The 25,385-nt window shown below is 44.6% G+C and overlaps 1 protein-coding gene across 4 annotated transcripts in view; it reads right to left on the bottom strand.

Annotated features, from left to right (window-relative positions):
* Positions 1–25,054, bottom strand: part of RNF207 (ring finger protein 207) — a 291,616-nt gene extending 266,562 nt beyond the window's left edge. For all 4 annotated transcript variants that reach the window (XR_005778481.1, XM_040429604.1, XM_040429593.1 and 1 more), the window contains exons 1-3: positions 24,968–25,054; positions 20,008–20,200; positions 5,092–5,224 (exon numbers count right to left, since the gene is read on the bottom strand). Coding sequence is in view for 3 of the 4 variants with exons in the window: in XM_040429604.1 (XP_040285538.1) it covers positions 5,092–5,224; positions 20,008–20,198 (324 nt within the window). In the remaining variant the exon portion in view is untranslated. The remainder of the gene's footprint in view (positions 1–5,091; positions 5,225–20,007; positions 20,201–24,967) is intronic.
* Positions 25,055–25,385: the final 331 nt, after the last annotated feature.

Raw genomic sequence — 25,385 nt, 5'->3', positions numbered from 1 at the left:
GGATGCAATAGATATCTCCCATTGTACACTAAAAAGATTGATGCCAGTAACAAAATTATATCAAGACGTCTGAGGTCATAACTAATTAATCTCACCACCTGGGCTATATAACTTGTAGCCCTTTCCTTTTGGATACATGCAAAAGCAACAGACAGTAATACCTACTGGCTCTCACACTGCGGACCAGTGTGAAAAAGTTGGATAATATTAGCACCACAACAGGCTTTCCATAAAGACAGAACACTCACAACTTAAAAATAAAAATAAAAAATAAAAAAACTAAAATTCCAAAAGTATAACATGCGAGTATCCCCCAAGACCAACAAGTCCCCTACACCTCAAAGATTATACCAATGGCCATACCTAGATGGCCCAGTTCCTTTTGCTACATGTGGAAATGATGGACCCAGATGTTCGCTGGGTCTTTTATACTACGGACCAGTGACGTCATGGGCGTATCCCCCACATGTATCCAGGGCTGGAGCACATCAGGATTACCACAGGCACCCTTTTGAGAGGCAACACCCACAAATAAAAATAACAAACATAATATATCTGTACTCCCTGAAAGTAATAAATCCATTATACCAAATACTTGCCTAAAAAGCAATCCACATTGCTAAACTACACTCAGAAATAGATATAAAGGTTATACGAGGGTTCCTCCTTGAAAATAGAAAACTCAAACCATAAAAATTGGTCAGATCTACCAATTGGTATAAATAATAATTTTACTATAGGACTGATCAACATCACCTAGATAACTACACAAACATGTTGAACCGTATAGATATAATTTTTGCAATACACTTCTATCCATCTATCTATATATTTTAATTTGGCCACAAAATGAATGAGCCAAAGAGGATTGAAATAAAACAACCCATTCAACACATCAACCTCCTCGTTAGGTTTAATTAATTGACAAAGTGATTGATTGACACCACTCTATAAAAACCACAGCATCCACTAGAATCCTCCACTTACTGATGAAGGGATAAACTCCCGAAACGCGTTTAAGAGGATTAAGAGGATTACTGGATCACTGGAATATTCACTATTTGCCACAGAGCAGGAGAAGCGCTACGAACAAGCCGGACACAGTCCGCGATCACGTGACCACATACGTCACTCGTCAGACGCGCGAACCACGCCCTCCAGCGTCCTTGACAACACGAGGCACGCCGCTGACTCCCGAGGACCGGACTGGAGTACAACAGCCAGTTACCAGGAACCACCATCAGAGGACCAAAAAGAACACAAGCGTCTAGAAGGGTAAGTGATCTCTGTAGCCAGAGACAGTGCGGGACGCCGCACTTAGGCACAGAGTAGCCCTTTCTTCCACAGAGCAATACATGGATTATCACTACTAAAGATCAGTGCCATATACACCATTGGCAAATATACCTGTGAAGACGCACCACCCTCTGTTAAATAGCAAACTGCCAAATTGCTACTTACTATATACCCTACTAACGGAGTCATATAAAGGGTCAACATAGGATAATATCCTCTGTATATTGTTTACATCATCTACTTGATTTTATTTACGTACAGTGGCTACCTTACTAAAGACTGTGAGACACAATTTTTATTCTTATTTTTATATATTTTTATGAAGGACGTTTTTCTAGGTTTTTTACTCTTTTTCCATAATCTCATCAATTTCATGAAAGACTTTGTGCACAACTATTTTATTTGATTTTTATTTTTGAACATACTCCAGGTATCTTCACCAGACGATTGATTTACTACCAATTTTTTCCTTGGACATTTTTAGGGCATATACCACCTCCCACATATTGGTGATCACCCCAGCACCTTCCAAACAATTTTTTCTATTTTCCTATATTTCTATATTTACCTATCCAAATAATATATATATATATTTTTTTCTCTTTTCGAAACAAGACCCCTACCCGGGTTTTCGCCATCATATTTTTACCCAGGACCCTCCTCCAGGATATCTATCACCTCTCTACCTACTGGTGACCACTCCAACACTCCCGATCTCTACCCAATTATACCCACACTCTTTTTATCTATTACATTATTAACAGACCATAAATAAATTACATTGTACCCAAATTAAGAGTGTGCCTGCTTATCTTTTATTGCTTGTTATTATATGTTTTTGACTGGGTGAGTCAGACTAAGCAGTCTTGCACCTCTATCATTTACCTGAGCAGTAGAGCCGTCTATTCCACTTGTTTACATTCATATATTCCTTTACGACTAGGGGCAATGTATCGGATTCTAATGAGACCCCTGCAAGCACGAGTCGCATTTAAGCCCCCATTTCACCAGTTCTCCCTTGGTCCAGTCAATAATGGGATTATGTAACTGGAGCCAAGGCATTCCCAGTACTACCTCTACTGGTAGGTTTTCAATAACTAACAGGGAGCATTTTTCAGAGTGGCACACCCTCACTGTCAAGGATTTCTCGGGGATGAAATACTTCACGGTACGGGGGGTGGAATCAATAGCCATGATGTGGATAGGAGTGGGTAGTGTCAAAATTAGAATGCCCAACCCTAGTGCAAATTTATGATCAATAAAGTTGGCAGCAGAACCAGAGTCAATAAAAGCATTACCAGAACATTTGTTATTACCCATGGAGATAGTAATAGGTACTAATAACTTACTCTTGACCACATTTGGATATACCTGGTTCTTAGGCTTCCCCTTCTTGATCAATTTACCGGAGGAAGACTTCTTGGAGCACTGGTTAATCCAAAGGTCCGAGTCTCCACAATAGAAACAGGCCCAACATCGGCGACGCTGATCTCTACGAGTCATCCCGATCTGCATGGGTTCCTCAGAAGAGATATCGGCTCAGCTCATAGGACAGACCTCTGGCTGGACCGCCTCCTGGGGAAAAAGCAAACGTTCCCGCCGTCTCTCCCTAACACGTCTATCAAGTCGAACAGCGAGTGTCATAGTCTCCTCTAATGTCTCAGGAAGCTGATAGTTTACTAATAGGTCTTTAAGATTCTCTGACAAGTCTGACCTGAACTGGCTTTTAAGGGCTGGTTCATTCTAGCCAGAGGGAACACACCATCTTCTGAACTGGGTGCAATACTCCTCTGCAGGTTGATCTCCTTGTACCAAAGCCTTAAGAGCGGTCTCAGCTACCGTGGCCCTGTGAGGTTCATCATACAAAATTCCCAGAGCTTGAAATAACCCCTCGACGGACCTGAGACAACTAGCGTCGGAAGGCAAGGAAAAAGCCCAATCCTGGGGGTCCCCCTGTAGTCGGGAGATAATTATGCCCACTAATTGGCTCTCAGAGTCAGATGACAAAGGGCGTAATCTGAAATAAAGCTTACAGTTCTCCTTAAAAGAAAGAAACTTTTTACGGTCACCAGAAAAGGGTTCTGGAAGCTTTATCTGAGGATCCATATGATTACTAGGTGAATGAGGAATGGAGGCACTCTGTCCTGATTCATGTAAGTGGAGTTTCTCCCCTAACTCCTGAATCATCTGAGTCAAATTAGAAACATGCTCCGTCAGGGTAACCAATGGATTTATGGTACCAGTGGTAATTTGGGCCTGTTATTCTGTCACACACACAGGGGATGGGGAAGTGACCACTGAGCTCAACCCGCACCCCTGTCCCTGCCTACTTGACTCGCAAGTCCTAGTGACAAGGGACAACTGGTCGACAAACCCTCAGCTAGGATAAGTGCAGGGAAGATGGACAATACAAACAACAGAGAAGTCAAACGGACCGAGTCAGAAACCAAGAGAGCAGCAAGTTACCAGAGGAGCAAGCGGAGGATTGTCAGGAAGAAGCCGAAGTCAAAACCAGGAGGGAACGCCAAGACCAAGGGATGAGACAGACGGGTAGTATCAACACGAGCAGGAGCCAAACCAACCAGGTAAGTAATCGCAGGAAGGACCTTAATAACAGGCAATCTGTGGCCAGCAGATTGCCCGTTTAAATAGGGCGCTAGTGGAGTCATGTGACGGGGCCAGCGTCACATGACTCCTGAGTTCCAATACAGCCGAGCGCCGAGTGAGCAGCTCAGCCGTAGTGTGGTTACCACGGGAACGGGCGACGCCGGGCGCGCCCCGGCCGTCCTCGCCTCCTAGAACCATCCACAGAGCGCATCGTGACACCCCCCGAGAATCTATCCGGGAAAGCAACTTTAGGTTCAGGACAGGTCAGGTAACCACTACTAGGATCAGCCAACAGTGGTCTCTGCATCTGTGAGACGGTCGAACAGAGGTCATCCACCTCCAGAGACAGCCCCTGTAGCTGTCCGGTCAGTGCAGCGATAACATACATGGCTGAACTGATACAGACAACAAAATTACGGTTATTTGGAGGTTTATAATGTCACGATCAGTGCGGAGGAAAACTCCACACTAAACACAGGAGGGAAGGGGAACAATAACTGGCCTGGAAACTAGGGAAAGAACAGGTGACCTCCTACACAACCCTAATCCCGGCCCTAACTACCTATCAATATGAATAGACCTTGAAGGTAGGAATATTAATATGGTGGATACCTAGGCCCTTATATCCCTATAAGGCCCTGGAATGAGGTTAGGACCAGAGACAACCCATTTCTCCCCAGATGGACGAATGGAGGTCTCTGTCTCAGGCCTACATACAAACAACAGGGAATATAACAAACACAAAACAATAAAAAAAAGCGCTATGCAGCTCAAGGCAAAGGGGAGCATCGGAGCAAGGAAATACTCCAATGCTCCACTCATATAGAGTAAAAGAATAAAGAATAGCTTATATCGGGTTCACCCCTGACCCCAGACAACCCCTTTAACTGATCACCACTGCTGGGTTCCGGCTCCATCAGTTTTGCAGGTCTTGGGTCTCTCAGTATTAACATCCAGTTTGGCATGGCTGCTGCAGCCAAACGACTGGCCTCAGCAGTGATGTGTCACCCATGCGTCATATGATCAAATGACCATTGATCGCATGACCTGTGTTAAACCGGATACTTACACGGGGAGAACCGAGACCTGCAGCACCCAAGTGGGAGCGATGGAGCCAGAACCCTAACAGGAGGTACCTTTTCCTCAGATTGTCCAGAGCTATAATGGATCCTCTTAGGTTTTACATACCTGCCTTTTGCTCTCCAGGTCACAGTTGGCACACTGTACAATCTCTCCGGAGTCAGCTGAGCTGTCCACGAGGAACTTCAACAATCTGTCCACTGGGGGCAGAGCATTGTTTCCCTTCACTATAGACTGGTGCCTGCAGAATGCAAACATACAGAATGAGATTTACTCAGTCAAAATGCACCAGAAAACTAGAGTACATGCATTACACCACATTTATGCACAGTTTTAGAATTATATTTTTTCACCTCAAAAGGTGCTGGCCTATGTGCACTCCCACGGTCCTGGCCACCAGAAAGGCTGGCACTTTTTCCCATAGTGTGCAAGTTCGACCACTGCTGCTGTATTGCTGGGTGGTCTTAACCCCTGTATAGGAGTAGTGTATAATGTGATGGAAAAATGAATGAAGCCAGCAAAAGGAGGCAATATGGACAATCACAGTACATTAGTAAGTGCCTTGTATTAATTTTCTTTCCCTGATAAACACCATTTCCTAAGTGAGACAACCCCTTTAAATCTGGACATAGACATTAGATATGTGTCAGCAGATCCTGCCAATTTTGATAGTACCTACCAATAATCAGTCATATAAATATAACTGTACCTCAATATCTCTTTAAGGATCAGACTTTAACCTCTGTTAGGGTCCATTCACACGTCCACAAATGGGTCCGCATCAGTTCCACAATTTTGCGGGACAGAAATATGCGGACAGCACACAGTGTGCTGTCCGCATCCATATTTTCTCTGCCGCGGCCCCGAACTTCCGGGCTTCGCAAAAAAATAGAACATGTCCTATTCTTGTCCGCAATTGAGGACAAGAATAGGCAGTTCTATGGGGGGTGCCGGCCAGGTGTATTGCGGATCTTCAATTTGCGGATCCGCAATACACTAAGGACGTGTGAATGGACCCTTATCCTTAGTTTTCCTTCCTGAGATAAGCAGTGTCAGATAATCCGCTAGCTGCTTATTGGTGTTGGTCGAGTACCAAAGTGCTCGGGTACTCGAGTAGAACACCTCGGGATGCTAGGGTGCTCTACCGGGCACCCGAGCACAATGGAAGTCAATGGGAGAACCCGAGCATTAAACCAGGCACCCCCTGCTCTGAAGAGGGAGGGGAGGGTGACTGGTTCATAGGAAAAGGTCAGAAATTTATGGAAACACCACTGAAATGGTTCGGGAACAGCATGGGGAGGATGTCTGGATGCATCTTGGACTCCCAGGTCGCTGCTGGGAACGATGTTGTCCAAGTAGTACGCCACTTTTACAGACGGACAATAATACACACAAAACCAAAGATAAAATGGATTTTAGAGGAAAAAATGTTAGGAAACATTCTTTCCTGTATATTTACTTGTATATCAAGTGCAAGTGCTGCCAAAAATTACAAGGAAGAGGCACTCCGATACAACCTGTATATCACATAAAGGAGGGCCTCATTCACATTGTGGTACAATTGTTCAGGTAGTGGGACTCCTACACTCATAAAGCCTATGCACTAAGGGAAAGGGCAGCCAAAAATTACAAGGAAAAGGCACTCCGATACACCCTTTATTACACATAAAGAAGAGCATCATACACACCCTTAAAAAATTATGATTGATGGCCCTCAAAAACATTAGGAGCAAGGGCCTGCTGGTGACCCTCTAAAACATTAGGGGCGAGAGCCTGCTGCTGATCTGACCATCTAAAACATTAGGGGTGAGGGTCTGCTGCTGTGCTGACCATCTAAAACATTGGGGGTGAGGGCCTGCTGCCGAGTTGCCATCTAAAAAACTTTGTGGGCGAGGCTCTGCTGCCGAGCTGACCATCTAAAAAAATTTGTGAGCGAGGGCCTGCTGCTGAGCTGACCATCTAAAAAAATTTGTGGGCGAGGGCCTGCTGCTAAGCTGACCATCTAAAAAAAATTGTGGCCGAGGGCCTGCTGCCGAGCTGGCCATCTAAACATTTTTGTGGGCGAGGGCCTGCTGCAGAGCTGACAATCCAAAACATTATGGACGAGGGCCTGCTGCCGAGCTGACCATCTAAAAATTTTGTGGGGGAGGGCCTGCTGCTGAGCTGACCATCTAAAAAAAATTGTGGGCGAGGGCCTGCTGCCGAGCTGACCATCTAAAGAAATTTGTGGGCGAGGGCCTGCTGCCGAGCTGACCTTCTAAAAATTTAGGGGTGAGGGTCTGCTGCCGAGCTGACCCTCTAAAACATTATGGTTGAGGGCCTGCTGGTCACCCTCAATAACATTATGGTTGAGGGCCTGCTGGTGACCCTCAAGAACATTATGGGTGAGGGCCTGCTGGTGACCCTCTAAAACATTATTGGTGAGGACCCGCTGCTGAGCTGACCCTCTAAAACATTAGGAACGAGGGCAGCCTAATAAGCATGTTGATATGATGGAGGAGGAGGACGAGAAAAGGCAGATTGAACCATATACCCTTTTTAGTGGTGGAAGGGGTGCATGGGAATACAGTGTATTCCATACACCATAAAAGCCATATTTAGGGTGCCTTTATGTTCAGCCGCTTTCCTCTGGTAGAGTAGAGAAGTCAGGGGCAATCCAGGCCTTGTTCATTTTTATAAGAGTCAACCGGTCACTATTTTCAGTTGACAGACAGATGCGCTCATCAGTTATTATGCCCCCAGCAGCACTAAATACACGCTCTGACAAAACGCTGGCGGCGGGGCAGATTAGCACCTCCAAGGCGTAGAGCGCCAGTTCCTGCCACGTGTCCAGCTTGGACACCCAATAGTTGTAAGGCACACAGGGATCACTGAGGATGCTGACACGGTCTGCTACGTACTCCTTCACATCTACCAAAATGTTTCCCTCCTTGTGACACTAGGCCACGCATCAGGTTGAGGGTGCTGACGGGGTGTCATAAAACTGTCCCAGACCTTGGAGAGTGTTGCCCTGCCTCTGTTGGAACTGCTGTGTGTTCCCCTCGTCTCCACTCCTCGGTTGGCCAAGGAACTATGTACTCTGCAGCCAGTGTTGTCAGCTGGAAATTTTTGGAGCAATTTTTCCACAAGGACCTTCTGGTATTGCACCATTTTGCTTGTCCTCTCCAGCACTGGAATGAGAGATGAGAAGTTCTCTTTGTAGCGGGGGCCGAGAAGGGTGAACAACCAGTAATCGGTGTTGGCCAAAATGCGTACAACGCGAGGGTCACGGGAAAGGCAGCCTAACATAAAGTCAGCCATGTGTGAAAGAGTCCCAACAGACAAGACTTCGCTGTCCTCATCAGGAGGATGACTCTCAATCTCCTCATCCTCTTCCTCCTCTTCTAACCATCCACACTGAACAGATGGAATAAAACTTCCATGGGTACTACCCTCTGTAGCGGAGGCAACTGTCTCCTGCTCCTCCTCCTCCTCATCATCCAATTTGCGCTGAGAAGACAAACTGAGGGTGGTCTGGCTAGCACCAGAATACTTTCTATTATTTTGGCATTATTGTACTTTATTTGGTTTGCAGAGTGCTGTTGCATGGTATATTTTTTTGCCTTTATGCTTTCAGCCATGGCAACGCGCACTGGATGTGCTGACTGACCCCCAATTTTTCTTTGCAGTTTTTATTGGAGGTTTGGCTGACTCTGTTGGTCGTGCACTCCTAATTAACCTGTCTGCCCTATAGGCTGATTTTATTTAGTATAGCTATAAAGCTGTAGCCTACTCTCCCTGTATGTATTGGAGGCCATTTGGCACCAGGTAAGGTGGAATACAGAGTGGGCTCAGCATGCTAGTGGAACCTGTATTCCTTGAACAAAATGGAGGCCGGCACCAAAGAGGTATTATATAGTGTTGGTTCGGCATGCATGAGAAGCCTGCATCCCCTGAATATAATGGAGGCCATTTTGGCACCATAAGAGGCATAATCTAATGTGGGCTCGGCATGCATGTGGAACCTGCATTCCCTGAATGTAATAGAGGCCAGTATGGCATCAGTTAATGTGGTATTTAGTGTTAGGTTCCCGTCTTACTTAGATCACCTTGATCTTTGGCAGACGGGCCCAAATAATTTTGTACAAAATAATTTGCCAAGCATCTCAAATTTATTAGCGTAGCATTTGCACCAGAATACTTTCTATTATTTGGGCATTATTGTACTTTATTTGGTTTGCAGAGTGCTGTTGCATTGTATATTTTTTTGGTCTGGCTATCACCCTGTGTACTTTCTTCCCCCATTTCCACCTCTTCCACATGCAAAGCGTCCACCTTAGTTGTGAGCAGCGAGCATTTGAGAAGACACAGAAGTGGGATGGTTACGCTGATAATAGCGTTATAGCCGCTCACCATCTGTGTCGATTCCTCAAAGTTGCGTAAAACCGTACAGAGGCCAGACATCAATGCCCACTCGTCACTTGAGAAGAACGGAAGCTGACTGGAAAGGCGACGACCATGTTGCAGCTGGTATTCCACTACTGCCCTCTGCGGCTCACAAAGCCTGGCCAACATGTGGAACGTCGCGTTCCAGCGCTGCTGCAGCATTGCCAGACCGGCGGAAGCTGTCGATGACTTGCGGAAATGGGCACACACGCGGTGCACCTTCACAAGTAGCTTAAGCAAATTGGGGTAGGTTTTGAGAAACCGCTGAACCACTAGATTGAACACGTGGGCTTGGCATTGTATGTGTGTGAGCTTGCCGCTCAGTCTGGTCCCTTATCCCCTGCCACACAACTCTGCGGCGGTGTGCTGTTTGTCACCTAAGCAGATCAGTTTAAGCAGGCCTGTTGCCGCTGCCCCACTGCAGTGCTACACTGCTTCCAGCTACTAACTGATGGCTGACTGGTGCTGCAAGATGATAATTTAGAGGTGGAAGTGGAGGAGAAAGCGGAGGAAAAGAAGTGGGGAGGGGGGGGGGTTGCAGCCACTAACGTAGATGGCGGCGGAAACCCTGATGGAAGTAGGGCCTGCAATCCTTGGTGTCGGTAGCACCTGTGCCATCCCAGGGTATGACTCGCTCCCAGCCTCCACAGCGTTCACCCAGTGTGCCATCAGGGAAATGTAGCGTCCCTGGCCAAAAGCACTTGTCCATGTGTCAGTCGTTAAATGGACCTTCCCAATAACTGCGTTGGTCAGGGCACGGGTGATGTTACGGGACACATGCTGGTGTAAGGCTGGGACTGCACACCGTAAAAAAAAATTGGCGGCTGGGGACAGAGTGCCGTGGGACACAGAAGTGGATGTGCTAGCTGATGGTGCTTGCGAAGGTCCAGGTTCATGGGCCTACGTCTTGGACAGGGGATTGGCCAGCACGTAACACAGGGGAAGAGGAGGCAGTGGTGTGACCCGCAGACACTGGTTGTGGACCCAGGCGTTCGGCCCACCTATTAGGGTGCTTTGATACCATGTGGTGGATCGTGCTGCTGGTGGTGAGGTTGCTAGTGTTCACGCCCCTGCTCATTTTGGTATGGCACAGGTTGTAAATGACAATTATTTTATTATCCGCACTTTCCTCAAAAAAGCGCCAGACTGCAGAACACCTACCCCTTGGCAAGGGAGAGTGCCGCAAGGGGGTGCTCCGGGGAACAGTTGGGGGCCTGTTTGGTGTGGCCCGCCTTCTCCTATTTGCCACCCCACTGCCTCTTCCAGCCTGTTGTGATGCTGCGGATCCCTCCCCCTCTGTACTGCTGTCCTCGCTCGGCTTGCCACCTTCCCAGGTTGGGTCAGTGTCTTCATCGTCCAGCACCTCCTCTTCCACTTCCTCACTCTGGTCATCCGCCTGACTTGTTGACCTAACAACAACCTCAGTTATTGACAACTGTGTCATATCCTCGTCATCAACCTCTTGAGACACTAATTGCCATTCCCCACCGTCATCTTCTTCTGACTGTGGATGCTCCAGAGTTTGTGAATCAGGGCAGAAGATCTCCTCATGTCTCTCTTCAAGCGGGCTTGGCGAGAGGCCCAAATTAAGGAATAGTGATGAAAACAGCTCCTCGGAATATCCTCTCCATGGTTGGTGTGTAAGAGGGTGAAACAGCCACCACAGCTTAAATACGGTTTCTAATACTGTTGATGTGAATTTTACTTGTTAGAGTTGTCAATATGCAGTTTTGCCACAAGAGGCTGCTGTTTCCCAACGCAGCTAAGCTACTGCTGGGATTTGAAAATGCATATGGTCTCACAAGGGGTCTGAGGATCTCATCTCGGTACCTAATGGCAGTCAGATTACCTCTGGCGAGCACATGGAGGACTGTGCGGCCCTCCAAAGAAATGCCATCCCACACCATTACTGACCAAATGCCAAACCGATCATGCTGGAGGATGTTGCAGGCAGCAGAACGTTCTCCACGGCGTCTCAAGACTCTGTCACGTCTGTCACATGTGCTCAGTGTGAACCTGCTTTCATCTGTGAAGAGCAGAGGGCGCCAGTGGCGAATTTGCCAATCTTGGTGTTCTCTGGCAAATGCCAAACATCCTGCACGGTGTTGGGCTGTAAGCACAACCCCCACCTGTGGACGTCGGGCCCTCATATTACCCTTATGAAGTCTGTTTCTAACCGTTTGAGCAGACACATGCACATTTGTGGCCTGCTGGAGGTCATTTTGCAGGGCTCTGGCAGTGCTCCTCCTGTTCCTCCTTGCACAAAGGCGGAAGTAGCGGTCCTGCTGCTGGGTTGTTGCCCTCCTACGGCCTCCTCCACGTCTCCTGATGTACTGGCCTGTCTCCTGGTAGCGCCTCCATGCTCTGGACACTACGCTGACAGACACAGCAAACCTTCTTGCCACAGCTCGCATTGATGTGCCATCCTGGATAAGCTGCACTACCTGAGCCACTTGTGTGGGTTGTAGACTCCGTCTCATGCTACCACTAGAGTGAAAGCACCGCCAGCATTCAAAAGTGACCAAAACATCAGCCAGGAAGCATAGGAACTGAGAAGTGATCTGTGGTCACCACCTGCAGAACCACTCCTTTATTGGGGGTGTCTTGCTAATTGCCTATAATTTCCACCTGTTGTCTATCCCATTTGCACAACAGCATGTGAAATTGATTGTCACTCAGTGTTGCTTCCTAAGTGGACAGTTTGATTTCACAGAAGTGTGATTGACTTGGAGTTACATTGTGTTGTTTAAGTGTTCCCTTTCTTTTTTTGAGCAGTGTATATTGCTGCCACACACAATAGTCCTTAAAGGGAACCTGTCACTGGGATTTTGTGTATAGAGCTGAGGACATGGGTTGCTAGATGGCCGATAGCACATCCGCAATACCCAGTCCCCATAGCTCTGTGTGCTTTTATTGTGTAAAGAAACCGATTTGATACATATGCAAATTAACCTGAGATGAGTCTTGTAAGTGAGATGAGTCAGGGACAGGACTCATCTCAGGTTTATTTGCATATGTATCAAATAAGTTTTTTTACACAATAAAAGCACACAGAGCTATGGGGACTGGGCATCTAGCAACCCATGTCCTTAGCTCTATACACAAAATGTCGGTGACAGGTTCCCTTTAAAAGGACTTTTGGGTCTCTAACAAGTTTTTGCAATTTAGCGCAGGTTACGCTAAAAATATAAATTGCTGCCACACACAACAATAGTCCTTAAAAGGACCTTAGGGTCTATAACAAGTATAAAATCGAAAATATTCCTATTTCACTCCTACACTATCTCTACCTTCTGCTCTCCAGCTCTCCCTGACTAAGACTGAGCCGAACACGTGTCATCGGGTGCTATATAGAGATGCTTGCCGACAAGCAGTGATTTAGGTGTCCGCACCAACGATCCTATTACCCGATGAATGAGTGTTTCATCGGATAATCAGCTGCTCCTTTACACTGGCAGATCATAATAATCTGCCTGAACATTGGGCAGTGTAAAGAGGTAGAGATAAGCAAATTTCATGTTATGAAATTCGCTCACGCTTCGCTTGGTGGACCATAACGCAATTCTATGACAGAATGCATAACGGAATGCCTTTAGAGGCATTCCGTCATAATAGAAGTCTATGGCTGTCTATGGAAGTCTATGGATAGGACTCCCCTGCATAACGGAAACAGGACGGATCCGTTATGCAGGCCATAGACTTCTATTATGACGGAATGAATAACGGAATGCCTCTATAGGCATTCTGTTATGCATTCTGTCATAGAATTGCGTTATGGTCCGTGGTAACGGAATCCATAACGCAATTCTGCTTTTACCACCAAACGAAAATATGAAATTTGCTCATCTCTATAAAGAGGCCTTGAGTTTTGAGATTTAGTGTCAGTAATGTTCAGTGCACATTGCAGTAGAAGAAACCTCCAATAAAACATAGATGTCACATTTCTAAAAACATTGCAAGTAAAATCAGAAGACACCTACACATTTTGAACAAAGAGTTTATTGTTCTAAGTCATGGCACCTTGCAACTTGAACCTTTCGTCTGCAGTTTACTGCATTTAATAAGGTATACCTCCAATGTAACGTCCCAGTGTATGCCACTGTACAGACATACATAATTTATAGGGTCCCATTTAAAAAAAAAAAGTATACAGCATGATATACGTGTTTTGCAGTGACCCTCTTTACAAGAAATTGCAGTCTTCTGTGCTTTCCTATACAACTAAAATAAGGCATACCAAAATGCATACTTTTGATTTCTTATGTTGGCCTGCCACATGCTGGCCAACATAGCAATTGCAGCTCTAATACGCTGGGTCTCTTCACAGAGACGCAGCCTATTAGAATTCATTACCGGCCTTCCCAAACACTGTATGTTTTCACCCTTTAGAAACCATGTTCACACTTGATCACGGCATCTAAAGGTTGTAATCACCGCGATCGGCAGAGACCCACCGGCCATGGCGCCCTCTGTTTAAACATCGATCCAGTGCCGTACGTGTACAGCGCTGGTAGCAAAAGGGTTAAGGTCAAAATGAGTACAATGCCATAATAATAATAAAACTGCCCCCAAAGGTGTACATTGCCTTAAGAAGGCCATACACATTTGATAGAACTTGGTCGATGGTTGAATAGCAGTTGAGCAAACAATCATCTGGTGAACATTCATTTCACAGACACATTTTAGTCCACATTACAGATGTTCAAGCGATGGGTGAAGGATCTTTCTCGGAATGTTCTGTCAGGATAAGACGACTACCATCACACACAAACAAGGATGGTGCAGTGCTAAACTTCCCAGACCCATTTTAACAATGCCTATTCATGTCCATAAAACAGACAAGAATAGGACATGTTCTATCTTTTATGCCAGGCTGCAGAACAGACATATAGATGTGGACAACACATGGTGTGCTGTCTGTATTTTTTGTGGCCCCATTGAAATTAATGGGTCCACATCTGATCCACCAAAAATGTGGATCGGATGCAGAGCGCATATACAGTTGTGTGAATGGGGCCTTAAGCTCAGTGAACACTGTCCTATGTTTAACATACAGGTGAAACTCGAAGAATTAGAATATGGTGCAAAAGTTCATTTATTTCAGTAATGGAAATTAAAAGGAATTGCATTAATGCAGCTTAAAATTTGAATTTTGTGAAAAGGTTCAATATTCTGGGCTCAAAGTGTCACACTCTAGTCAGCTAATTAATCCATACCCCCTGAGCAAAGGGTACCTCAAAATTAGAGACTTTGGGGTTTCATAAACTGTAAAGCTACTTTCACACTGGCGTTTTGAATTCCGTTTGTGAGATCCGTTCAGGGCTCTCACAAGCGGCCCAAAACGGATCAGTTTAGCCCCAATGCATTCTGAATGTATAAGGATCCGTTCAGAATGCATCAGTTTGGCTCCGTTCTGCCTCCATTCCGCTCTGGATGCAGACGCCAAAACGCTGCTTGCGATGCGGAGCCAAACGGATCCGTCCTGACTTACAATGTAAGTCAATGGGGTCCGTTTTCACTGACACAAAATGGTGCAGTTGAAAACGGATCCGTCCCCCATTGACTTTCAATGTAAGTCAGGACGGATCCGTTTTGACTTTGAATTTTTTTAAAAAGAATAATGCAAACGGATCCGTTCTGGACGGATACAAGCGTTTGCATTATGGGTGCGGATCCATCCGTGCAGATACCAGACGGATCTGCCCCTAACGCAGGTGTGAAAGTAGCCTAATCAAATTATAACAAATAAAGGCTTGAAATATCTCGCTCTGCATGTAATGAGTCTATCTCATATGTTAGCTTAACCTTTTAAGTTGCATTACTGAAATAAATGAACTTTGCACGATATTCTAATTTTTCTCGTTTTACCTGTATACAATGGAAAAAGCTCCTGTGTATACGAGGTCTGACAATAAAGTTTGCCAACTCATGCCAGTAAAAGTGCCGCATACCTCATTGCTGAATTTCACTGTGGCTGCCTACAAAGTAATCTCCTTGGGAAGTTATTCACTGGTGCCAGCGCCTCGTCCACGCTTTGAAGCACTTTTGGAACTGGTTTTGTGGAATGGCTTTTAGTGATGCTGTCATATTACCTTCCATTATGCACTTGGCAGCCTTGTTGTATTGGTAGACCCATGTTTCATGACCTGTGATGACAAAACGTAATCTTGACTCCTCAAAAGTTCCTGGAAAATTTTACTCTCCTTTGTTTGTGTTCATCTTGAAGACCATTTTTGCAAAAACCTTCCCCATGCCAAGATTTTCCTTAGGCCCCTTTCACATGGGCGAGTATTCCACGCGGATGCGATGCGGGAGGTGAACGCATTGCACCCGCACTGAATACCGACCCATTCATTTCTATGGGGCTGTGCACACGAGCGGTGATTTTCACGCATCACTTGTGCATTGCGTGAAAATCGCAGCATGCTCCTCTTTGTGCGTTTTTCACGTAACGCAGGCCCCATAGAAATGAATGGGGTTGCGTGAAAATCTCAAACATCCGCAAGCAAGTGCGGATGCGGTGCTATTTTCACGCACGGTTGCTAGGAGACGATCGGGATGGAGACCCGATCATTATTATTTTCCCTTATAACATGGTTATAAGGGAAAATAATAGCATTCTGAATACAGAATGCATAGTAAAACATCGCTGGAGGGGTTAAAAATAAATAAATAATAATTTAACTCACCTTAGTCCACTTGATCGCGGAGCCCGGCATCTCCTTCTGTCTTCATCTGATCTCTGTGCAGCAATAGGACCTGTGGTGACGTCACTCCGGTCATCACATGATCCATCACATGATCTTTTGGATCAAGTGGACTAAGGTGAGTTAAATTATTTATTTTATTTTTTTAACCCCTCCAGCGATGTTTTACTATGCATTCTGTATTCAGAATGCTATTATTTTCCCTTATAACCATGTTATAAGGGAAAATAATACAATCTACAGAACACCGATCCCAAGCCTGAACTTCTGTGAAGAAGTTCGGGTTTGGGTACCAAACACGCGCAATTTTTCTCACGCGAGTGCAAAACGCATTACAATGTTTTGCACTCGCGCAGAAAAATCGCGGGTGCTCCCGTAACGCACCCGCACATTTTCCCGCAACGCCCGTCTGAAAGAGGCCTTACTGTTTCGCTGTTGATGTTCACTTGCTCTGCTCCTGACAGCCAACGATTTTTCGTGCCCAATTTGACAAACTTTTGCAATGTTTTTGTCAGTTCTGCTTGTTGTTAGTCATCCCGATCTCTCTTCATTACTGACACTTTCACTGCCCTTAAGCTGCATTTACATGGCAGATGTTCTGGCCGATGATCTGGAACAAGCGTTCCTATGAACCCAATAATCTGCCCGTGTAAGGCTACTTTCACACTGGCGTTTCTGGGTCCGCTTGTGAGATCCGTTTCAGGGATCTCACAAGCGGCCCAAAATGGATCAGTTCAGCCCCAATGCATTCTGAATGGATAAGGATCCGCTCAGAATGCATCAATTTTGTTGCGTTTGGTCTCCGTTGCACTTTTGAGGTGGACACTAAAACGCAGCTTGCAGCGTTTTGGTGTCCGCCTGACGATGTGGAGCCAAACGGATCCGTCCTGACTTACAATGTAAGTCAATGGGGACGGATCAGTTTTTACTGACACAATATGATGCAATTGAAAACGGATTCGCCCCCCATTGATTTTCAATGTAAGTCAAGTTGGATCCGTTTTGACTTAGACTTGTTTTTGAATGAATAATGCAAACGGATCCGTTATGAACGGATACAAGCATTTGCATTATCGGTGCAGATTCGTCTGTGCAGATACAAGACGGATCCGCACCGAACGCAGGTGTGAAAGTAGTCTAAGGGTGCCTCATATGACCAGATGAATAAATGAAATGCTTCCTTCCTGACAAATGGCTTCTCCACGCAGCTTTAGAAAAAAGTTCTAATCCTCGTGTAAACTGCTGTTTTCGTATTAGCATTAACCCCATAAACTTGCAGTAACAACTCCTTGATTTCTCTTCCACTCTTGCCAAGTTTACCAATAACTTTTCTCTGCTCTAATTCAAGCTCCGACATTCTTGTGACGGTATTCAGAAACACGCAGAGACTTTACTAGTCGCCAATCAGAATGAGATTGTTGGAGGTCTACGAAAACACAGCTTGTAAAGCGCTGATATGATAAGGGCATGAAACCATACTTGAGTTTCTGTATAGAGAGCCTCGACAAGCTCACAAGCGGGAGCCTGTGAACTTTATTGTCAGACCTCGTATGTCACCTGATGGAGACCAAAATAGTGTCTCTATGGCCTTGGTCAAGTCAGGATGCAGTAGTATACCTTTCTTTCCATGGGACCCTTTGGGTGACATATGCCACTGTATACTCCTAGAGTGGCATAAGTCAGAGACATTTTATTGGAGGTATAGGTCGGGAAATCTTCCTGACGTATACTGCCAATGAAAGGCTCGATGCAGTGTGCCCTGCGCCTAACTGTGTCACATAGCTTACTATAGGGCACATAAACATGGTTGTAAATGCAGCATGTGAATGCCTGTGTGACAACAATATGGCATCAGGATTAGCACAGTCCACTTATCGCCCGCTGTCGTCTGCCCTACAAGCCTTTGTTCCGGCATTAGGGCTGAGCTAAAAGTAGCAGCACTAAACTTGCAGCTGTTCAGAGCGAAAGCTCCTGAGATCCACTATAGGTCATGTCAGGAATGAATGCAGAGTAACAAAAGTATGCCTATCTGCGCCGCTGTTTGACCTTTATATCATCCGGCAGCTAAACCAACAGATCTCACTCCACTATCTCTTTTGTAAAAGTCATCAATGGCAGCAGCATCCTACATACAGAATCCTATATACTGAGGTCCATGTATAACAGACCTGACAGCACAATACACTGAGTATAACTAGATGGAGCAGTATAGCGCAACTGTCTCAGAACATATGAAAGCCAACGTGAGACATTTCACCCTAAACCCTCCTACAATGTATGACAGCTAAGAGCTTCTTGGTCTCTGGTTGTATGTACTTTATGGATGAGGAGGTCCACATCCATACCCACCAGTAGAGACCTGAGGCTACACTTAAGGCTACATCTGTGGCATAAAAAAAAGTTGCAAATTATGCAGCATACCATATTTGCACAATAATTTGTGACATTTTAAGCTTCTTGCGCCACTTCTCTGAAGTGGCAATAAGAAGGAGACTACTTAGCGGGAGTGGATGGGCTTAGTGTGGCCCACCAGATTTATTATAACCTATTTCTGGTGCATGGAGTGCCAGGGATATGACTAATTTATTAAGAGCCATTTGTCTCTTAATAAATTAAGTGCATCTTACTCCTGCGCATGGGGATCAAGACTAGATATGGGAACAGCAGTCTTGATAAATGTCCACCAATGAGTTTTATGGCAGCTGCAATGCATGGGTGACAATGGTCAGAAAAGTGTCAATAGACCATTTCAGTCTCCTGTAAGAGTAGTGTCCCTTTCCCAGAGACCAGGTAGTGACATGGGAGCTGTATACAGAGCCCTATTTGTGTGTATTGTGTATAGATTAATATCCTGCCTGGTCTAGGCTTCATGTAATGCACCAAAGATCACTAAATCCCAACATTCTACTGATAATGACATGACTCTGCTGAATCTGTCTCAATCAACACAGCAAAGCTGTGGAAAACAGCTTACTGTGTGTGCTCCCATGACTATTAGAAAAACTGCAACAATCTTGTTAACTTTCTAGACCTACCCATTGGTGCTAACACAGCTAGTCAAAATGTAGCAGCGTAGGTAGGAACCAAGTCATCCAGGATAGGAGAGAGAATTCATTGTTAAGTCTAGATGGATATATTGCGAGCATCTCATCAGGACAGCTTTGTAGCATCTAAATAAAAACAACTATGTTTCTATTCACTGCCAGCAAGCAGAGCATTTAAAAAAAATAATGCACCAATTTATTATAAAATGATGTTTTAGAACCACGGCCTCTATGCATGGCCTTAGTCTAACAATGTCCTTGCTCTGAGTTTAAAGGGAACCTGTCACCTGGATTTTGTGTATAGAGCTGAGGACATGGGATGCTAGATGGCCGCTAGCACATTCGCAATACCCAGTCCCCATAGCTCTGTGTGCTTTTATTGTGTAAAAAAAACGATTAGATACATATGCAAATTAACCTGAGATGAGTCCTGTCCCTGAGATGAGTCCTGTCCCTGAGATGAGTCCTGTCCCTGAGATGAGTCAGGGACAGGACTCATCTCAGGTTAATTTGCATATGTATAAAATAGGTTTTATTACACAATAAAAGCACACAGAGCTATGGGGACTGGGTATTGTGGATGTGCTAGCGGCCATCTAGCATCCCATGTCCTCAGCTCTATACACAAAATCCTGGTGACAGGTTTCCTTTAAGTCAGCTTCATAAAGGGGTCTGGCAATATAAGATAACAGGGCCACATAGGCTAGGATTAAGGACAGGATGAAGCTATTAAGTACACCCATTATTTCACTATTTTCACTATCTCTGTTTGCAGCCAGTGAATATGTATTGCTCTGTTTCTTGGATTATGATTTGAGACTGTTGCTGTTTCTTTTATGGTCACTTACCCACATAGCGGACACGTGAGCCGGTTGTCTACAGCCCGACCGCGGAGGCAGTTGGCGCAGAAGTTGTGATAGCAGTCGAGCAAGCATGGGTGCTCATACTGCTCATGGCACAGGAAACAGGCAAGCGGATGACAACTGGCCTTGTCCAGGTCGTGTAGATTTTCTAGAGGAGAGAATATCCCTCCGGACATGTCTAGGATGGCAAAAATATACAGACACATTAACTTATGTATTTAAAGAAGATTATTCCCTATGTGCAGCACATGAGCTGCATGTTATACAGCAAGAGAAGCTGAGCGGATTGATATATAGTTTTGTGGTAAAACGTGCATTTTATTTGTTTACCAAACACCCCTACTCTATGCTTAACAGTCCAGTGGGCTGTCCCAATCCGTGACTGATGGCTATGTATGCACAGTCATACAGGGAAGGCTGTCAATCACTAAGTAGAAGTGATTGACTTCTAGAGCTTGTGCTCTCATACCCCCTTGTGTTTGCATAATTACATGGGTTGTTCACCCCGGAGGCCTTTCAGGCAGACCCCCCCATCCCCTTCCGATGTGGCCAGACTTGTGGAAGGTATCATACTTACCTGTTCATTGCCATTGGGTTCTGGCTCCTTCGCACCCCCACGGTGCATTAGCTCTCCAGTCTCCCCACCTCAACATCCGGTTTGACAAGGGTCATGTTGTCGCTGCAGCCAATGATTGGCTGCAGAGGTGATGTGTTAACCATGCTTCATGTCACTTGGTCAAGTGAAACACCAGTCATTGGTTGCAGTGGCCACTGAGGCAACAAAGAAGCTGGAAGCTGGGGATCAGGTAAGTATGATTCCCTCCACTGGTCAAGCCACATTGGGGGTCTGTCTGAAAGGCTCCTGAGAGTGAACAACCCCTTTAAAGTGTTTAGTTTAGAAAAAAAAAACATTTTAAATTAACCTGTGAGAATCTGTGACTTAACACTCCATTTATGACCCTCATCTATTATGCACCTACAAACCATGTCTCTCTCTGGAGGACCCAACACCTCTGTACATTACAAGGACAGCCCATTGATTTCAATGGGAACTGTGAAATGCTTCTTCTGTCCTGTGGCGGTGCTGCAGGGAAACTGAACTCTTGCTGCTGGGTTCCCCCACAAATAATGAATGATTGGGGTCTGATCAGCAAAACAAGAAAACAAGTACAAAGTACAGCATATGAATATAAATGAGTATAGCCATTAATATTACACAGCAGACGTCAAAACAATAACTATACAGTTTATGGGAGGTAAAACCTGCCAAAATTAAAATGCAATTGAAAAACCTAAAATTATAATTAAAATAATGTTTTAACATTTTAATTTTATCTAGTGTCTGCTAAATGCATGCCAAAATTAAAAAGAAAATTAAATTCCTCCATTTGAATTTTCTTTTCCAACTCCAGTGTGGGTCATAAGTGTCAAGAATAAATGTGAAAATAAATAACCTTTTTCATTTTAAGTTTCCACTTTGTCAATTAATTCTCTTCCTATAGTGCAGGGATGGCCAACCTGAGGCTCTCCAGATGTTGCAAAACTACAACTCCCATCATGCCCGGACAGTCTACAGCTATCAGCCTACAGCAGGGCATGGTGGGAGTTGTAGTTTTACAACAGCTGGAGAGCCGCAGGTTGGCCATGCCTGCTATAGTAGGTTTTTCATGTCAAAATCATAAATCAAATGAAAACACCAAGTAGAAGCTGAAAATGGTAGATTGAGATTTCAATTTCATCTCTTGCAGACATTTTCCCTGCCAAAAGTTAAATAAAAAAGAAAGCCCATTTGAATTTTCATTTTAACATTCAGATTCATTTAAATGAGCAGTAGTGGGCAAGGTGCAGCATGCAAAATGCTGTTATTTAATTCCTGACAGTGACTCTGTATATCCACTAGAAGGCGCTGTGCTTCTCCACATTTCCAACAGCTAAGGGTACTTTCACACTAGCGTTTTTATTTTCCGACTGAGTTCTGTCATAGGGGCTCAATACCGGAAAAGAACTGATCAGTTTCATCCCCATGCATTCTGAATGGAGAGAAATCCATTCAGGATGCATCAGGATGTCTTCAGTTCAGTCACTGAACAGTGTTTTGGACGGAGGAAATACCGCAGCATGCTGCGGTATTCTCTCCATCCAAATCTCTGGCTCAGTTGCCGGATCCGGTAAAAATGTGAAAGAAAAAATAGAAACTGATCCGTTTGTCAGTATGACAAACGGAGAGACGGATCCGTTCTTGCAATGCATTTGTGAGACGGATCCGCATCCGGATCCATCTACAAATGCTGTCCGATTGCATGCAGATTGCCTGATCCGGCGACAACGACGGATCACTCTGCCGCAAGTGTGAAAATTGCCTAACATACAGTTGTGTTCAAAATTATTCAACCCCCAATGCTGTAAAGGGTTTTAGGGAATTTAGTGTACATTTGCAATTGTGTTCAGAATGAAATCTTACAAGGACTTTTTAAAGAACCAAATGCAACTAAAATGACATCAATTGTTTTTGTAATACAGTATTAAATGGTTTTTTTGTGATTTCTTTATTGACACAATTATTCAACCCCTAAAGACTACCACTCTTAAGAACAGAGGTTCATTCAAGTGTTTTCGATCAGGTATTGAAAACACCTGTGGATGTCAAGGAGCAGCAATCAAGCATAATAAGCACCAATTAGGCAGATTTAAAAGGACTGTGATACTCAGCTCCTTCTAGACATTTACTGGTGTGTTTACAAACATGGTGAAGTCAAGAGAATGGTCCAGGAAGACAAGAGAAGAGGTGATTTCTCTTCACAGGAAGGGCAATGGCTATAAGAAGATTGCAAAGATGTTAAACATACCAATAGACACCATAGGAAGCATCATTCGCAAATTCAAGGCAAAGGGCACTGTTGAAACGCTACCTGGTCGTGGCAGAAAGAAGATGCTGACTTCGACTGCTGTGCGCTACCTGAAGAGCAAAGTGGAGAAAAGTCCCCGTGTGACTGCTGAGAAACTGAAAAAAGATTTGTCAGATGTGGGTACTGAAGTTTCATCTCAGACAATAAGGCGCACACTGCGTAATGAAGGCCTCCATGCCAGAACTCCCAGGGGCACCCCCTTGCTGTCTCCAAAGAATAAGAAGAGTCGACTGCAGTATGCCAAAAGTCATGTGGACAAACCACAAAAGTTTTCTGTGGACTGATGAAACAAAATTAGAACTGTTTGGGCCCATGGATCAACTCTATGTTTGGAGGAGGAAGAACAAGGCCTATGAAGAAAAGAACACCTTGCCTACTGTGAAGCATGGCGGGGGGTCAATCATGCTTTGGGGCTGTTTTGCTTCTACAGGTACAGGGAAGCTTCAGCGTGTGCAAGGTACCATGAATTCTCTTCAGTACCAGGAGATATTGGATGAAAATGTGATGCAGTCTGTCACAAACCTGAGGCTTGGGAGACGTTGGACCTTTCAACAGGACAATGATCCCAAGCATACCTCCAAGTCCACTAGAGCATGGTTGCAGATTAAAGGCTGGAACATTTTGAAGTGGCCATCGCAGTCACCAGACTTAAATCCGATTGAGAACCTCTGGTGGGACTTAAAGAAAGCAGTTGCAGCGCGCAAGCCTAAGAATGTGACTGAACTGGAGGCTTTTGCCCATGAAGAATGGGCGAAGATACCCATAGATCGCTGCAAGACACTTGTGCCAAGCTATGCTTCACTTTTAAAAGCTGTTATTAACTGGAAAAGGATGTTGTACTAAGTACTAAGATTGAATGTCACTTGGGGGTTGAATAAAACTGATAATGATGTGAGCACAGAAAAGACATTTGTGGTTATTTCATTATAAATGTTATGTTATATTTGTCTGACTTACAAGTGCCTCTTTGATTTAATTGTAAACAAGATGACTGAAATGATCAAAATCAATGTCAAACTGGCCAAAACACTCAATTTTAGTGGGGGTTGAATAATTTTGAACACAACTGTATGTCCTATGTCCATGTTGCAGACAAGGACAGGCATTGTTACAATGGATCCGCAAAAAAAAAAAAAAAAAAAAATGGATGCAATACGGTTGTCACACACACACGTAATTCGTATTTTTTGTGGATCCGTGTTTTGCGGACCATAAAATACATACATTTGTGTGCATGAGCCCTTAGGGTGTGCTGGCAAATTCCACAGAAGTGAGATGCCCCTGCTTCTGAGTGAAATGCATCTAGCTGTGCAACTGAAAAAGGGAATAATATGGCTGAACAAGAAGCCCAAAAAAGATCTGTCCCTTCACAGTTCTGATAGTACAGAAAAGCACAGCTATTATGCAAACTTTTTTTTAAACTCAGATATGCTTTAAGTTTAACATGATCAACAAAATAGATAAAATTGTAAGAGACTTTCAACTATGAAAAATATTAGTATGGGTTTGCAGTGACTGTGTTCCCATTCAAAGACGGCAAGTGGAGATCTTGAAAACAGTAAGGCATTGAGGCACACAATAAGTCAAAAAGTTGCAGAACTTTTCATTGTACATTGTACATTGATTAAACTATATTTTCATAAAACTGGGAAGCCCATTCTTCATTCATCCCCCTGCCAGGTTACGTGATCCTGTTTAATGGGCATTCCCGGCACAGTGTGACAATTAGAGCCCGAGCACCTCACACAGGGTCGAATGCAAAATATTGTCACCGGCTTCATCTATCATGGAGAAAAAAGCTTCAAGGACAGGCTGCTGATCTAGCGTGCAGTACAACAAAATCACTGAAGCTATTTAACCCCTTGTTCCACCAACTGCAAAAAGTAGTGGGAACCTGTCATTTCTAGGGGTGTATATTAAGAATATACTCAATGCATAACATAATTCAAGGACTGAAAAACATTTTTTTAAAGAAATGGTTTAAATAATTATTGTAATAATGAAAATTGTCTGCCGCCTAATAAGAAGGGTTAGCTCACCTGCAGAGATGTGAGAGGACAATGGGTGAATGGTGGCAGCGCCCGGGCTTTGTCCCTCTCTGTCTGCTTCCACTTGTCAGAGTAGAATGGAATGACAGATATGCAATGGCTTTTCCCAGGGCAGAATAGATACCAGTGACGTGCAGACAGTATCTAAGCTGACAGTCCTCTGCCAAGAACACATATCTTCCATAAACTTAGTCTGAAGATAAAGTCTATAAATGTGATCAAAATGCCCCTAAAAATATGACCAATTAGTATAATTCAATGGTGAAGAGGGGAGGGGCTTATTATATGCCTGGCCAGGGCCGTCTTTAATATTGTTTGGACCCTGGGCAAGAATTTACTTGGGCCCCCTGGATCCCGCCTTCCCACACACTAGCATGCAAACACGCCCTCCACTACAACACACATACAA

Source organism: Bufo bufo, chromosome 1 (assembly GCF_905171765.1).
Source record: "Bufo bufo chromosome 1, aBufBuf1.1, whole genome shotgun sequence".
NCBI lineage: Eukaryota > Metazoa > Chordata > Amphibia > Anura > Bufonidae > Bufo > Bufo bufo.
Note: the sequence above shows the minus strand (reverse complement) of the source record. Positions and strands in the feature narration are given on the sequence as shown.